The following is a 16,085-nucleotide window of genomic DNA, read 5'->3' as shown; positions in this document are numbered from 1 at the left end:
CTCTGGTCGCTTGTTGACCCCCCCATTGTCATTTTTCTTTGGTCCAGGGAAGCAGCTGGTGCAGTACATGGCCACGCCTGTGTTGATGACTGAACCAATCAGCTCAGGGGAAGGCGAAGCAGACCTGCCTACGCTACTGGAGTTGGAGGGGGATTCTTATTTCAACACAGACCCCCCCCCCAATGAGGACCTCACCACATCTCTGCTCATGACCCCGGATCCCCCAACTGCAACAGCGCAACAAGCCAAGCTAATCTAATGACCAAAGTTCTATTTCAGCCTGTAGACTGACAGAAGACCTCTACTACATCCTGTAGACTGACTCTAGATTGCTGTAGCCTTGGAGCTGTAGTAGTTTACTGTTAACATGGAGCCCAAAATACAACCTGGATTGACTCTGTCTGTACACTTCTCCTAGTATATTGTAAACTACATGTCTCTTTTTCTGACAAACTTCTGCCATAACCACCAGTATTCAACATGTGTCACAGGCATTTTTGCCAACTGTCATTGGAAGATCTCTCAATGCATGCTCAATAATCCAAGTGTAGAAATCCCATAAAAATTGAATAAGTTGATGAACTGTTTCAGTTTTCCAGGATTCTTTGGACGATAGTTCACTGAAGGGATAATGGTGATGCTCAGTGAAGACAAGATGTGCACCTGACTATATCGCTCACACTGAAAATCGAAGTACAATCTGACTTTGCCAATGCTGTTGTCCTTACCTTGATAAAAAGTGAAGCTTTCTTTTTAGAATCTGTGAGGTAGTGAGTTCACTGGAAGTAAGTCTTGCCAACAATTCAAGTACTGAGGTTATTCAAAAACTTTGAAACTTGGTTCTCATATGCTAGCATTGATCTCTTCTGGTGATTTCCCATATCACAGCATTCCATTGATTCCATCTCTCTGAAAGCATCCTGTTATGGTCCTTGTTTATTGTCCTACTCAAATTCAGTACCAAGAGTCACATGAAAAACTGCCTGTTGATTCTACACATAAAGGTATGTTAAGTCACTTCTGATGGGAAAAATGTATTACTTGTCAAGCCATTTCTTTTCAGTGACCAACAGATGAATAGTTAGTATGTATCGTACAGTAAAAGCACCAAGTCGAGTCTCATCAGAATCCCACATGTGCAAAGAAGCTTTGGAGACGTTAGATAACACACCTTTGTTGAAGGTTGGGGTTATGACAGAGGTTAGCTGAAGAAAAAAAGTCAAGCATAAACTACATTTTAGGTACCAACTGTGTCAGCTATCTTGGTACACACAAAAGATTCGGAACAAGAGTTGAAAAACATACAGTAGATATATGTCCTGAGCTGGCAGGCGGTGGTCGCTGTCGACAGGTATTTATTTCATCCTGTCTCATTTTCTCTACTAATGACAAAAACCAATCCTTTGTTTTTCTGCTCATCTAGCAAAACAATCTTGCAGAAGTCAGAGGGTAAAGACCCTCTTAAAGCCAGGACACTGACAATCAGAGACTCAGGGCTGGAAGCCTGATGCCAGAACCTGAAGGCTTGAGGCGCAAGGTTGGATCTAACCTCTTCAGCTGTGAATGAGACTAAAGGACAGCTATGGGATTTTAAAATGACATGTTTGAATGTTTTATGAGTCCTGGGGTCATCATGCTGACTCTACACAGGAAGAGAAAGTTGTATTTTTTTTTGCTTTGCCTGTTGGTGAAAGGCTATAGTTACCTGCTTAGATACCTACACCAGATCTATAGAGCTGGATTTCACCTTTATAGACCCCACATGTGTTTAGACATGTTAAGTTTAGAGACATGTTAACTCTCTCATTGTGTCCTGCATAATGCAAAACCAAACAAGGCTGGGAAGGGGATTGATGGCTTTCACGGGTTTGAATACAGACACAGCAATGGCAGGGGAAACCTAGTTTCTAACTCCATTTTATTTGTTAAAAGTTAAAGTCATAACACAAGTAACCCCAAAATAAATGAATCAGTCAAGTTAGTTTTGTTTCAACCAAGCAGCAGCATTTAGTAAATCAGGAATGATTTGCCAGTGCAGTCCTAACGAGGCTTAGCAGGTCAGGACTCATCTGACTTGGTGTCTGTTGTGGTTTGAATCTGTTGATCATCTTATTTGAAAATGTCTTTGTGTTCTTTATACTTTCTTTTGATTTCAGAGGATTTAGTCTAGACAATGAAATTATGTTTGTGAAATGTTGAAATGATCGCTACCAAGTACAAATGTCCAGCAACATGAAAACTCTGAAAACTACAGTCCCGAAACTCCTGTTTTACTGGACCAGTGTGTGTCCTATGTAGGTGTTACTGGACCAGTGTGTGCCCTATGTAGGTGTTACTGGACCAGTGTGTGCCCTATGTAGGTGTTACTGGACCAGTGTGTGTCCTATGTCGGTGTTACTGGACCGGTGTGTGTCCTATGTAGGTGTTACTGGAGCAGTGTGTGTCCTATGTAGGTGTTACTGGAGCAGTGTGTGTCTGTGTAGGTGGTGGTGAGGTGAGTGCTGAGCTCCATTCAGAGTGAATGAGAATCAGTGGGGCTATTGGGTCAGAACCCACCATAAGACCTGGTAGAACCTGAGTTGTACTTATTGATGTAGGACTCTGTGTTGGTGAAGGTCTTCTACCAGCTTGTTCTGTCATATCTGATGTGACACAACACCTTCACTTCTTCAAACTCATCACTACCTGTGTTCCTCTTCCTCATCTGGCTCCTGTGATGAAGATGGAAAACATCAACCATCCACATCAAATACTATTAGAGTCTGCAGGATTTGGAGATTTGTGTTTTGCTATACTAAATATAATCACTAATAAAAACTATTACAACATTTGTTTACGCTGTAAATGTTCAGTGTAAAAAAATAACTCGCGATAAAATTGTATCGGCATGTATTTAAAACTGGTCCCTAAAGTCTTATTTTCTCTTGGCTTACTTCAGTTTTATTAGACATGTTATTGCTTTTGTTAGAAATAGATGTTCTTCATATTAAGAGGTCAGTAAATATAAATAAGTAATGAATATAAATCTTGTTGCTTTTATTAGAAGGTGATGTCATATTCTACTGACATCATGGAACAGTGAGCTGTTCCCAGATCAGTTATGCTGATGGTGCGTCTTCTATTTTGAGTTTCTTCTTTACACCTTTTGTTGAGTGTTGAACTCCAAAACGTCACCTGCTGTGTTTTCCCCAAGATGTGTGTTCTGCTATTATTATATTATTACTGTTGCAGCTTGTGTGTCAGTGATAATAAACAGCTTTTACAATGGAAAACAAGGTTCCCTGCCATTCCAGATCAAACCATGGAGCTGGAAGACACTAGGAAGGGCTACTTGCAAGTTTTTCTTGAGTAGGACTTTAAAAAAAAGCCTCTGACGGTAGAATCCAAATCACACTAGTAACGTATTAAAATTCCTTACAAAATTGAAAATTGATAGAAAAATTACTAGAACATTACAAACCGCTTTACTCTTCATCAAGGTGGCGCAAAGGGTGAGCCCTTCCTAGTATTATCAATTATGACACACCTGAACCATCCAGAAAGCACCAGGTTGCCTCTCAGCATCACTTCTCTCTTCTCTCTACTCATACTAATGTTATTCTATTCTCTTCTCTCTAGTGGTACTAATGTTATTCTATTCTCTTCTCTCTAGTCAAACTAATGTTATCTCTTGTCTCTTCTCTCTAGTCATACTAATGTTATCTCGTCTCTCTAGTCATACTAATGTTATTCTATTCTCTTCTCTCTAGTCATACTAACGTTTTCTCTTGTCTCTTCTCTCTAGTCATACTAATGTTATCTCTTGTCTCTTCTCTCTATTCATACTAATGTATCTCTTGTCTCTTCTCTCTAGTCATACTAATGTTATTCTATTCTCTTCTCTAGTCATACTAATGATTTCTATTCTCTTCTCTCGAGTCATACTAATCTTATTCTATTCTCTTCTCTCTAGTCAGACTAATGTTATCTCTTGTCTCTTCTCTCTAGTCATACTAATGTTATCTCTTCTCTCTAGTCATACTAATGTTATTCTATTCTCCTCTCTAGTCATACTAATGTTATTCTATTCTCTTCTCTAGTCATACAAATGTTATTCTATTCTCTTCTCTCTTGTCATACTAATGTTATTCTATTCTCTTCTCTCTAGTCATACTAACGTTTTCTCTTGTCTCCTCTCTCTAGTCATACTAATGTTATCCCTTGTCTATTCTCTCTATTCATACTAATGTATCTCTTGTCTCTTCTCTCTAGTCATACTAATGTTATTCTATTCTCTAGTCATACTAATGTTATTCTATTCTCTTCTCTCTAGTCTTACTAATGTTATTCTATTCTCTTCTCTCTAGACACACTGATGTTATCTGTCTCTTCTCTCTATTCATACTAATGTATCTCTTGTCTCTTCACTCTAGTCATACTAATGTTATTCTATTCTCTTCTCTCCAGTCATACTAATGTTTTCTCTTGTCTCCTCTCTCTACTCATACTAATGTTATTCTATTCTCTTTAGTCATACTAATGTTATTCTATTTTCTTCTCTCTAGTCATACTAATGTTATTCTATTCTCTTCTCTCTAGTCATACCAATGTTATCTCTTGTCTCTTCTCTAGTTATACTAATGTTATTCTATTCTCTTCTCTCTAGTCATACTAATGTTATTCTATTCTATTCTCTCTAGTCATACTAACGGTATTCTATTCTATTCTCTCTAGTCATACTAATGTTATCTCTTGTCTCTTCTCTCTAGTCATACTAATGTTATTCTATTCTCTTCTCTCTAGTCATACTAATGTTATTCTATTCTATTCTCTCTAGTCATACTAATGTTATCTCTTCTCTCTAGTCATACTAATGTTATCGCTTGTCTCTTCTCTCTAGTCACACTAATGTTATCTCTTCTCTCTTCTCTCTATTAATACTAATGTTATCTCTTGTCTCTTCTCTCTAGTCATACTAATGTTATCTCTTATCTCTAGTCATACTAATGTTATCTCTTGTCTCTACTCATACTAATGTTATTCTATTCTCTTCTCTCTAGTCATACTAATGTTATTCTACTCTCTTCTCTCTAGTCATGCTAATGTTCTATTCTTTCTAATCATACTAATGTTATCTCTTCTCTCTAGTCATACTAATGTTATCTCTTCTCTCTAGTCATACTAATGTTATTTTATTCTCTTCTCTAGTCATACTAATGTCTCTTGTCTCTTCTGTCTAGTCATACTAATCTTATTCTATTCTTTTCTCTCTAGTCATACCAATGTTATATCTTGTCTCTTCTCTCTAGTCATACTAATGTTATTCTATTCTCTTCTCTCTAGTCATACTAATGTTATCTCTTGTCTCTTCTCTCTAGTCATACTAATGTTATCTCTTGTCTCTTCTCTCTAGTCATACTAATGTTATCTCTTGTCTCTTCTCTCTAGTCATACTAACGTTTTCTCTTGTTTCTTCTCTCTAGTCACACTAATGTTATCTCTTGTCTCTTCTCTCTATTAATACTAATGTTATCTCTTGTCTCTTCTCTCTAGTCATACTAATGTTATTCTATTCTCTTCTCTCTAGTCATGCTAATGTTATCTCTTGTCTCTTCTCTCTAGTCATACTAATGTTATCACTTGTCTCTTCTCTCTAGTCACACTAATGTTATCTCTTGTCTCTTGTCTACTCTTACTAATATTATTCTATTCTCTTCTCTTTAATCATACTAATGTTATTCTATTCTCTTCTCTCTAGTCATACTAATGTTATCTCTTCTCTCTAGTCATACAAATGTTATCTCTTGTCATACTAATGTTATTCTATTCTCTCTAGTCATACCAATGTTATCTCTTGTCTCTTCTCTCTAGTCATACTAATGTTATTCTATTCTCTTCTCTCTAGTCACACTAATTTTATCTCTTGTCTCTTCTCTCTATTAATACTAATGTTATCTCTTGTCTCTTCTCTCTAGTCATACTAATGTTATTCTATTCTCTTCTCTCTAGCCATGCTAATGTTATCTCTTGTCTCTTGTCTACTCTTACTAATATTATTCTATTCTCTTCTCTTTAGTCATACTAATGTTATTCTATTCTCTTCTCTCTAGTCATACCAATGTTATCTCTTCTCTCTAGTCATACTAATGTCATTCTCTTCTCTCTTCTCTCTACTCATACTAATGTTATTCTATTCTCTTCTCTCTAGTCATACTAATGTTATCTCTTCTCTCTAGTCATACTAATGTTATCTCTTGTCATAGTAATGTTATTCTCTTCTCTCTAGTCATACCAATGTTATCTCTTGTCTCTTCTCTAGTCATTCTAATGTTATTCTCTTCTCTCTTCTCTTTAGTCATACTAATGTTAATCTATTCTCTTCTCTCTAGTCATACTAATGTTATCTCTTCTCTCTAGTCAGACAAATGTTATCTCTTGTCATACTAATGTTATTCTATTCTCTCTAGTCATACCAATGTTATCTCTTGTCTCTTCTCTCTAGTCATACTAACGTTTTCTCTTGTCTCTTCTCTATAGTCACACTAATGTTATCTCTTGTCTCTTCTCTCTATTCATACTAATGTTATCTCTTGTCTCTTCTCCCTAGTCATGCTAATGTTATTCTATTCTCTTCTCTCTAGTCATACTAATGTTATTCTATTCTCGTCTCTCTAGTCATACCAATGTTATCTCTTGTCTCCTCTCTAGTCATACTAATGTTATTCTATTCTCTTCTCTCTAGTCATACCAATGTTATCTCTTGTCTCTTTTCTCTAGTCATACTAATGTTATCACTTGTCTCTTCTCTCTAGTCATACTAATGTTATCTCTTGTCTCTTTTTTCTAGTCATACTAATGTTATTCTATTCTCTACTCATACTAATGTTATTCTTTACAGAGGCAGTCCTCTATTTCACCATTTTATTGTTTGGCATCAGTAATTAAGGTTTCTGAAGAAGACCACCCGGCCAAGTTAATGACTGATGCCAAACAATGAAATGGTAAAATAGAGAATTGTGTCTTTTTTTTCATTTGATGAGTGCTACCTTACATCCTTTGATGTTCTTCTTTAATAATAATAATAATGATAATAATATCAATAATAATAATAATAATAACAACAACCTAATAATAATAATAATAATAATAATGATGATAATAATAATAATAGCCTAATTATAAAAGAGGCCTAATACAAAATAACAATTACAGGCATAATACTATCAATAGTAACACTGATAATAGGCTATTAATAACAAAATGCTTCTAGTAAAAGCTTGGCTGAAAAAGGGTTGGTCTATGGCAGAAGCCCCCCAGAAAAGGCATGGTCTAAAACAAAAATCTCCAAGGCCTAACTAGCCTAACGTTAAGGCTTTTTTCTTCTTCAAAAAAGCAAAATGAGTAGTCCTAGTCCATTAGGCTACTCAACAAAGAGGGGCTAAAACCCTGGATTTGACGTTGCCGACGCTGCCGGACCCTTTGCGCATTATAGATCCTTCTGATTGGGACTGTTGGCTCCTTCGCAACTTCTGCAACCACCCCCTGTCGGAATTCTGCACGGTGCACCATTTTTCCGTCAGGGGGATGCACGTGTTCCCCAACATCGTGCACAATAATGTTAGCATCCACGTCCTCCACTTCAAATCTATTTGTGATCAGTGGCACTCTACAGTTCCACCTCCAGCACCTCCATCTCATGGTGTCTTGATTGGTGCGGTGCTTCTGATATCTGAAGTTCTCATGTACCAACACTTTGCCCCCTCGATCACCATCCATAACTATCGCCATTGTTTGTCTTCTTGTAGGCTAGTAAGCACATGACAGTGAGTCCATGAGTTATCACCGATAACAACCGATTGTTACAAACTGTTGCAAGTTGGCGGGCGGTTTAGACATTGGTGAATTTTGATCATGTGGTTTAGAACGCCAGGAAACTTGCGTGCAGATGACCACACATCCACGACAAGTCTTAAATATTTCGTAACTCGAAATCATGTGTGCATTTGGCTATTTATAAATTATTTTTCGAGCAATATGTGTTTTGTGATTCAGCTTTAGCGTTGTTGATTAGCCTTTCATTCTATTTTGTCAAAAAGGCATATTCATTAGCCTAGGCCTATGTCCCGTTATTTCTGTAGCATACAGCATCTTAGAATCTTAAGAGACCAGGCAGATATTGTTATTATTTTATTGTTATTACCATGCTATATTAGCCTACTTTATAATTATAAATATTTCAATTATCCAATTTTTTGCATTTCTAATATAAGGCTATATTGTTATTATTATCATCATCATCATCATCATCATCATCCACATCATCATCATTATTATTATTAGGCTATTATTATTATTATGTTATTATTATTATTATTATTATTATTATCATTACAATTATGATGCTTAAAGGGCCTTACTGAGCAGATGGTTTCTATCTAATATCTGTCAGATGCTTTTCCCAATAAGCTGGTGTGGTTATGATGGGAACGACGGCTTTCTAGGGAACATAGAAGAAGTGGGTCGGAATTGGCCTATTGTCGGTATCAGCCAGCTTACGCAGGAGCCTACTATCCCTGGTACAATGCACTAGACCTCTGGGAGATGGACTGCTGAGGACTGAACACAACACCTATCTTCAGCTCCCAGCACTTCTCGCACTATGTGCTACTCATACGCTGAGTTGGCGGCACCCGGGATCGAACTCACAACCTTGCGATCCATAGGCGAGAGCTCTACCGACTGAGCTACGCCCGGGTACAACTGCCCAAGGAGCATAGGCTTACTATATTACATTCAGACACAGACGAGCCAGCTCACCTACTCGGCGAGGCGCATTTTCATCGATAAGTGACACATTTCACGCATAAATATCAGAGAACTACCGGGTGGGTTATGCGCCCAAATATAGGCTATAGCCTAATAAGTTGACATTGGTTTAGTGTCGAAAGTTTCCACATACTTTAGCCAACCTGGACTTTGTGAATTCGTTTTTGTGATATAAAAATAGAAATCGTATGATTCATTGTCTTCTTAATAATCTGCCCTAGATAATGCATTATTGAAAATGCACTTTTTGCGCCAAACAGCATCCAACCTGCTGACCGGGGAACATAGGACCTTTATAGAAAGGTCCCATGTTTCCCTGCACATACAAAACGGGGAACATAGGACCCTTTTGGGGAAAAGTGGGGAATATAGGGCCCTCTGTATACAAAAAGGTCCGATATTCCCCGGTCTCATACAAAGCGGGGAACATAGGACCCGGGGACTATAGGGAGGACCCCATTGAATGCATTGCAAAACCTTTGTCTCACATCTGTAACCAATCCCTACAAACCGGTGTTTTTCCAAACAAAATTAAAACAGCCAAAGTTATACCAATCTATAAGTCTGGTGATAAACACATCCTTTCAAATTACAGACCTGTTTCCTTGCTTCCACAGTTCTCAAAAATACTAGAAAAAATATACTTTTCAAGAATACATGACTTCATTACAAAACATAATGTACTGTATGAGCAGCAATATGGTTTTAGAGCAAACAGAACAACTTCATTTGCACTCATAGCATTTGTAGATGAAATAACAGTGGCAATAGAAAACAAAAAATATGCAATAGGGGTATTTCTGGATCTAAAAAAAAAAAGCATTTGACACCGTAGACCATGAATTATTACTGAAAAAACTACAATCATATGGAATTAGGGGAACCGCACTCTCCTGGTTAACCAGCTATCTAAAAGACAGATATCAATATTACAAAACGTCAAGTCTCACCTACTGGACCCTTACTTTTTATTCTGTAGTATAAAACAATATTTGTGAAGGGTCTGAATCTCTGAAAGCCATTTGATTTGCTGATGACACAAATTTATTTTACTGTGGGGATCATCTGGATCAACTCCTGGAAAAGGAACTGATGAAGTTAAAGACGTGGTTTGATGCTAACATTGAATTTGAGTAAAACAAAATTTATAATCTTTGGTAACCGTAAAATTAACTCAATCAAGAAACTCATAATTAACAATGTAGAAATAGAAAGAGTGACTGAAATTAAATTTCTTGGGGTAATAGTGGAAAATAATTATGTTGGAAACCACATATAAATTATACCAAGGCCAAAGTATCCAAATCAATTGCAATACTATTCAAAGTCAAAGATCTTCTAAATCAAGCTTCACTTTACACCTTGTACTGTTCCCTCATACTTCCGTACATCACCTACTGTGTGGAAGTGTGGGGGAACACATAAAACCAACACAGATTCAATCTTTATTATTCAAAAAAGAGCATTAACGATAGTAAACAAAGCCAACTGCAGAGAACCAACAAACCAACTCTTTATCAAACTAAAAACACTAAAATTCAAAGATCTGGTGGGCTTTAAAACTGCTCAAATCATGTACAAAGTGTTAAATCATAAAGTACCCAGCAGTATCCAGGGGTTGTTCCAGTTGAGGGAAAGTAATTATGACCTGAGAGGAATATGTACGTTTAAACACAACCCAGTAAGGACAAATGCAAAATATCATTGTGTCACAACCAAAGGTGTCAAGATATGGAACAGCTGCAGTGATGAAATGAAAAGATGTGAATCAATAATCACATTTAAAAGACTCTAAAAATAATATGTTGAGCAGATATGGGATGGAGCTGGGACATCTTGTGAGTTGAGTTGTTTTGATGTTGCTCTGCACTTACTTTGTTCTTGTTGTGTTGAAAGAATGATCTTTGTATGGTTTACTAGATAGACGCCATGGTCACTGGTAGTAGACGATTGAGTTTTCATTTAAATCACACAGTTCACTGTTGAAATACTAAAATAGAAAAAGGGGGTAGGACTAGAAAAGTTATTTTTAACTTCTGCCTACTCCTTTTCGAACTGCTGAGATTTAAAACAAATGTTTGATGATGATATTGCTTGCTTGTTTTGATTTTTCTCTTTTGTTTTCTTTTATTATACATTTAAAAAAATTTAACGTTTGAAATAAACAAACAAAAAACAAATGTCAACATAATCTTCTTTCTTCATGATCCTGTGCCCCCGAACAAGGTTCCCTGTGCCTGAAGCAGCAAAACAGCCTCACAGCATTATGCTCCCACCACCATGTTTAACTGTGTCAACTGTGTTTTTAGGGTTGAAGGCCTCTCCCTTCCTTCACCAAACAAAAGCAAAATCCATGTGCCCAAACAGCTGAAGTTTAGTCTCATCAGACCAAAGGACAGACTTCCAAAACTCATGCCCATGTTTCAGATGTTCACGGGCAAACTTCAGTCTGGCTCTGATGTGCCGCTGTGTGAGCAATGGAGTTTTTCTTGGATGATGACCTCGAAGCCCTCCATGATGAAGAGCCCTCACAACAGTCTTCCTTGAAACATTAAGTCCAGAAAAGGCCAGTTCAGCACCAATCATCTTGGCAGAGATCCAGGGATTGTTGTTGACATCTCTGACTATTTCCCTCTCCAAAGTTTTTTAAATCTTGCACTTTCGACCACACCCAGGTTTGTTTCTAACAGAATTTGTCTCCTTGTGCTTTGCAATGATGCAACATACAGCTGTTCTAGACACTGTGAAACGCTTGGAAATGGCAGTATAGCCTTCCTCCTTAAGATGAGCATCCGCTGTCTTCTTTCTGAGTTCCAGACTGGTTTCTTTACTTTTTGGCATGATGAAATTACTTCTTACCAAGAATTTAAGAGTAGTCCCTCTCAATCAAGGGTTCAAGTGCCACTAGCCCTGTTAATTAGAGTCCCTTAAGTAAAGTTCAATGCTGATTGATTGCTCAGGTGTGGTTTGAAAGCTGATTGATTGGTCAGGCGTGGTTTGAAAGCTGATTGATTGGTCAGGTTTGTTTTGAAAGCAAAAAATCCCATGGTGGCTAATAATTTTGGCCACCTCAGTTTTCACTACATTTGGTATAAAGCAAACCTGAAGATTTATTTTACATTATAAAATGTACCAAATAGGGGCCTTAACATTGATGAATGTTTTACTATGTAAAGTTTTATGAATGATGCATTCTTTGGGCAGAATTTTAGGGAAATGTTCCATAGTTCCTTGGGGGCTAATAATTTGGTCCTTAACTGTATATAAAACTTTGTTCAAAGACACACTCAACGGTAGGGAAAGTGCTCAACAAATAAGGAGCAAAACAATCCAGTGAGTCAAGTAAATTCTTTATGAGACAGTACAAGCCTGTTTCATGCCATAAACAATCATCAGCTGTCAATAAAGCTACACGTGAAAGAACACACCATTTACTGCCTCGTCATGCACATCAAGTGCACAACGCTCAATGGGGAAGGGAGAGGTGTGACAACACGTGATCGCTAACGGTTCAATGGGGGGTGGGGTATTTGTCTATTGTCATGATTTATTGAAAATTACAAAATAGGTGCTTATATCTATGTCTGCAACTGCTGGCCAGTTCATTGCTGTTATTCAATGTGGCCATTTGTGGTTTGCAGATTATAAAATATTGTTCAGTTAGACATAGCTTACACATTTTACTATTGGTTGATTAAGCTTTGTTCTTTGAGAGGATTTTCCAGGTGGTTGAATAATTAATGTTTCTGTCCACCAATGACCAAATATAAGGGCTTAAACATGTGACATTCTTTAAATGGTTGTTTCTAAAGCTACACGTGTGCATTAAACATCTTTTTGAACGTTCCCTGTGTTAGACCCACGTATGTCTCTATTATGCCTTTGTCCTCTCTCATCACTGTAGCTTGGTAGATAACTCCTCTCGTCTGGCATTTCCCCTCGAGGGGGTGTGAGTTGTTCACACGGCAGTTGCAGTTGGGGGTGTCCGGTTGTGATGAAGGTGCTGTTGATTTTTGATGATTCTTGTGTTGTGGGGCGATATCATGTGTTAAATGTTAGGTATGCAGCTGTAACTAATGTTGATGGTGTTTCTATTGAACATATTCCTCTGTTGATGGTCCGGGGTAAAGCACTTAGCCAAAAGTAAAAAAAAAAAACTGCTTACCGATGTTTGTGGCCACGGTATCACTGTAGGGTGGTTGTACCAGATGATGTTTCATCTTCTGCTACATTTGTTGGTTTGCTGGCAGTCAGTGTGTAATGGTGGGTTGTGCTTGAGCTGCTTTTTTGTAATGCATCTTGGTAAGGAGGTGCAGCTTCATTGAAGATGATCATTTTGAGAGTCTTCTGTTAATGCTTTCTGGGATGTTCTTCAAGATGGAGTGGGTGGTTGCTTTCTCTATGGACATACTGCAGCATGTTGGTGGGCTTCATGTACGGCTTGTATGTGCCGTTCCTAAGGTCCATTTAGATGTCCAGAAAGTCCTTTTGTTTTTTGTTTGCTTCAATAGTGATTTTTAGCCCATTGTTTGAGAATACTTTGCAGATTGTTTTCTTAATTTGCTCGACCTCTCTTGGTGTTTTGCTACAAATTGCTAGCCCATCATGCCTATAGAGTCCAACATTGATGTCCAGGTCCTGTAGCTGAGACAACAAATATATGCCAACTAGTTCACAAGTTTCTGGCCTGTCGAAGCTGCCCATGGTTACATCACATTTACTACTACCTTGTTTCTGCCATGGGTTTCCATTGTGGTAAAAAAAGCATTTTTTTGGATAAGTGCTTTACCCCGGACTATCAACTGAGGAAGATATTCAACAGGAACACCATGAACATTAGTTGCAGCTGCATGTCTAACATTCAACAAACAATATCGTCCCACAACACAAGAATCATCAACAAATCAACGACACCTTCATCACAACTGGACTCCCCCTACTGCAACTGCCGTGTGAACGACTCACGCCCCCTCGAGAGAAAATGCCAGACAAAAGAAGTTACCTACCAAGCTACGGTGATGGGAGAGGACAACGGCAAAATAGAGACATACATGGGTCTAACAGAGGGAACGTTCAAAAAGACGTTTAATGCACACGTGTAGCTTTAGAAACAACCGTTTAAAGAATGTCACATCTTTAAGCCCTTATATTTGGTCATTGGCGGACAGAAACATTATTCAAACACCTGGAAAATCCTCTCAAAGAACAAAGCATATTCAACCAGTAGTAAAATGTGCAATCTATGTCTAACTGAACAATATTTTATCATCTGCAAACCACAAATGTCCACATTGAATAACAGCAATGAATTGACCAGCAGTTGCAGACATACACTCACTGGCCACTTTATTAAGTACACCTTGCTAGTACCGGGTTGGACCCCCTTTTGCCTTCAGAACTGCCTTAATCCTTCGTGGCATAGATTCAACAAGGTACTGGAAACATTCCTCAGAGAGTTTGGTCCATATTGACATGATAGCATCACGCAGTGGCTACAGATTTGTCGGCTGCACATCCATGATGCGAATCTCCCGGTCCACCACATCCCAAAGGTGCTCTATTAGATTGAGATCTGGTGACTGTGGAGGCCATTTGAGTACAGTGAACTCATTGTGATGTTCAAGAAACCAGTCTGAGATGATTCGAGCTTTATGACATGGCGCGTTATCCTGCTGGAAGTAGCCATCAGAAGATGGGAACACTGTGGTCATAAAGGGATGGACACACAACCATCTCTAGGGTTTACAGAGAATGGTCCAAAAAAGAGAAAATATCCAGTGAGCGGCAGTTCTGTGAGCGAAAATGCCTTGTTGATGCCAGAGGTCAGAGGAGAATGGCCAGACTGGTTCGAGCTGACAGAAAGGCAACAGTAACTCAAATAACCACTCATTACAACCGAGGTAGTATGCAGAAGAGCATCTCTGAACGCACAACACGTCGAACCTTGAGGCGGATGGGCTACAGCAGCAGAAGACCACACCAGGTGCCACTCCTGTCAGCTAAGAACAGGAAACTGAGGCTACAATTCGCACAGGCTCACCAAAATTGGACAATAGAAGATTTTAAAAACGTTGCCTGGTCTGATGAGTCTCGATTCCTGCTGCGACATTCGGATGGTAGGGTCAGAATTTGGCGTCAACAACATGAAAGCATGGATCCATCCTGCCTTGTATCAACGGTTCAGGCTGGTGGTGGTGGTGTAATGGTGTGGGGGATATTTTCTTGGCACACTTTGGGCCTCCTAGTACCAATTGAGCATCGTGTCAACGCCACAGCCTACCTGAGTATTGTTGCTGACCATGTCCATCCCTTTATGACCACAGTGTTCCCATCTTCTGATGGCTACTTCCAGCAGGATAACGCGCCATGTCATAAAGCTCGAATCATCTCAGACTGGTTTCTTGAACATCACAATGAGTTCACTGTACTCAAATGGCCTCCACAGTCACCAGATCTCAATCCAATAGAGCACCTTTGGGATGTGGTGGACCGGGAGATTCACATCATGGATGTGCAGCCGACAAATCTGCAGCAACTGCGTGACGCTATCATGTCAATATGGACCAAACTCTCTGAGGAATGTTTCCAGTACCTTGTTGAATCTATGCCACGAAGGATTAAGGCAGTTCTGAAGGCAAAAGGGGGTCCAACCCGGTACTAGCAAGGTGTACTTAATAAAGTGGCCAGTGAGTGTATATACACACTGATATTGTACAACGAAAGAGGATTGCTGATAGTATAACAGATTTTTTTTGTCTTCGGTGTTTCATGTTAGAACTAACCAAGTCAAATTCTTTTTCTGTGCAAACTGAATAGTTTATAAAACAGATATTGTTCTAATTCTGAACTCATCACTGTCCATTAAGCCAAAACATTACTGACGTGGCTTTGATCAATCACATAAACAATAAAAGAGCCCAGAAGGTTCCCTCTGGAGACTGTATCTCTGATATAACAGGGCATCAGGGAATGCAGACTCTGGTAGCTAACACCCTTGACCTGCCAACAGCGTGGTTTATTAGATGTGTTTCCATGTCCACAGGATCCTTTGGGATTAATGATGCCATTTTTCCAGAGACGTGATTAGCCATCAGGGGTGTTTGGATCTGAAAGCTTGAACAACTGGCTCTGGAAAAGGTTAGCTATGCAGCAATGCTGTTGTGAGACCGATAAACCAGGTTTGAGCCCAGACAAGAGGATGTGAATTAGCAAGCTAACTCTGGGCTTCGGCCTAAGGCTTCAGTCTAACAGGCTCAGTGTTGGTGGCTGAGACAAGATAT

At 38.7% G+C, this 16,085-nt stretch overlaps 1 protein-coding gene across 5 annotated transcripts in view; it reads left to right on the top strand.

Moving 5' to 3' along the window:
- hsf1 (heat shock transcription factor 1) overlaps positions 1 to 3,265 on the top strand; it is a 78,194-nt gene extending 74,929 nt beyond the window's left edge. For 3 of the 5 annotated variants that reach the window (XM_056297816.1, XM_056297814.1, XM_056297815.1), the window contains exon 14: positions 48 to 3,265. In XM_056297816.1, the coding sequence (XP_056153791.1) occupies positions 48 to 259 (212 nt within the window). In that variant the 3' untranslated portion in view covers positions 260 to 3,265. The remainder of the gene's footprint in view (positions 1 to 47) is intronic. The other 2 variants (XR_008811894.1, XR_008811895.1) reach the window with 2 other exon arrangements.
- Positions 3,266 to 16,085: the final 12,820 nt, after the last annotated feature.

This window comes from Lampris incognitus, chromosome 18 (assembly GCF_029633865.1).
Source record: "Lampris incognitus isolate fLamInc1 chromosome 18, fLamInc1.hap2, whole genome shotgun sequence".
Taxonomy (NCBI): domain Eukaryota; kingdom Metazoa; phylum Chordata; class Actinopteri; order Lampriformes; family Lampridae; genus Lampris; species Lampris incognitus.
Note: the sequence above shows the minus strand (reverse complement) of the source record. Positions and strands in the feature narration are given on the sequence as shown.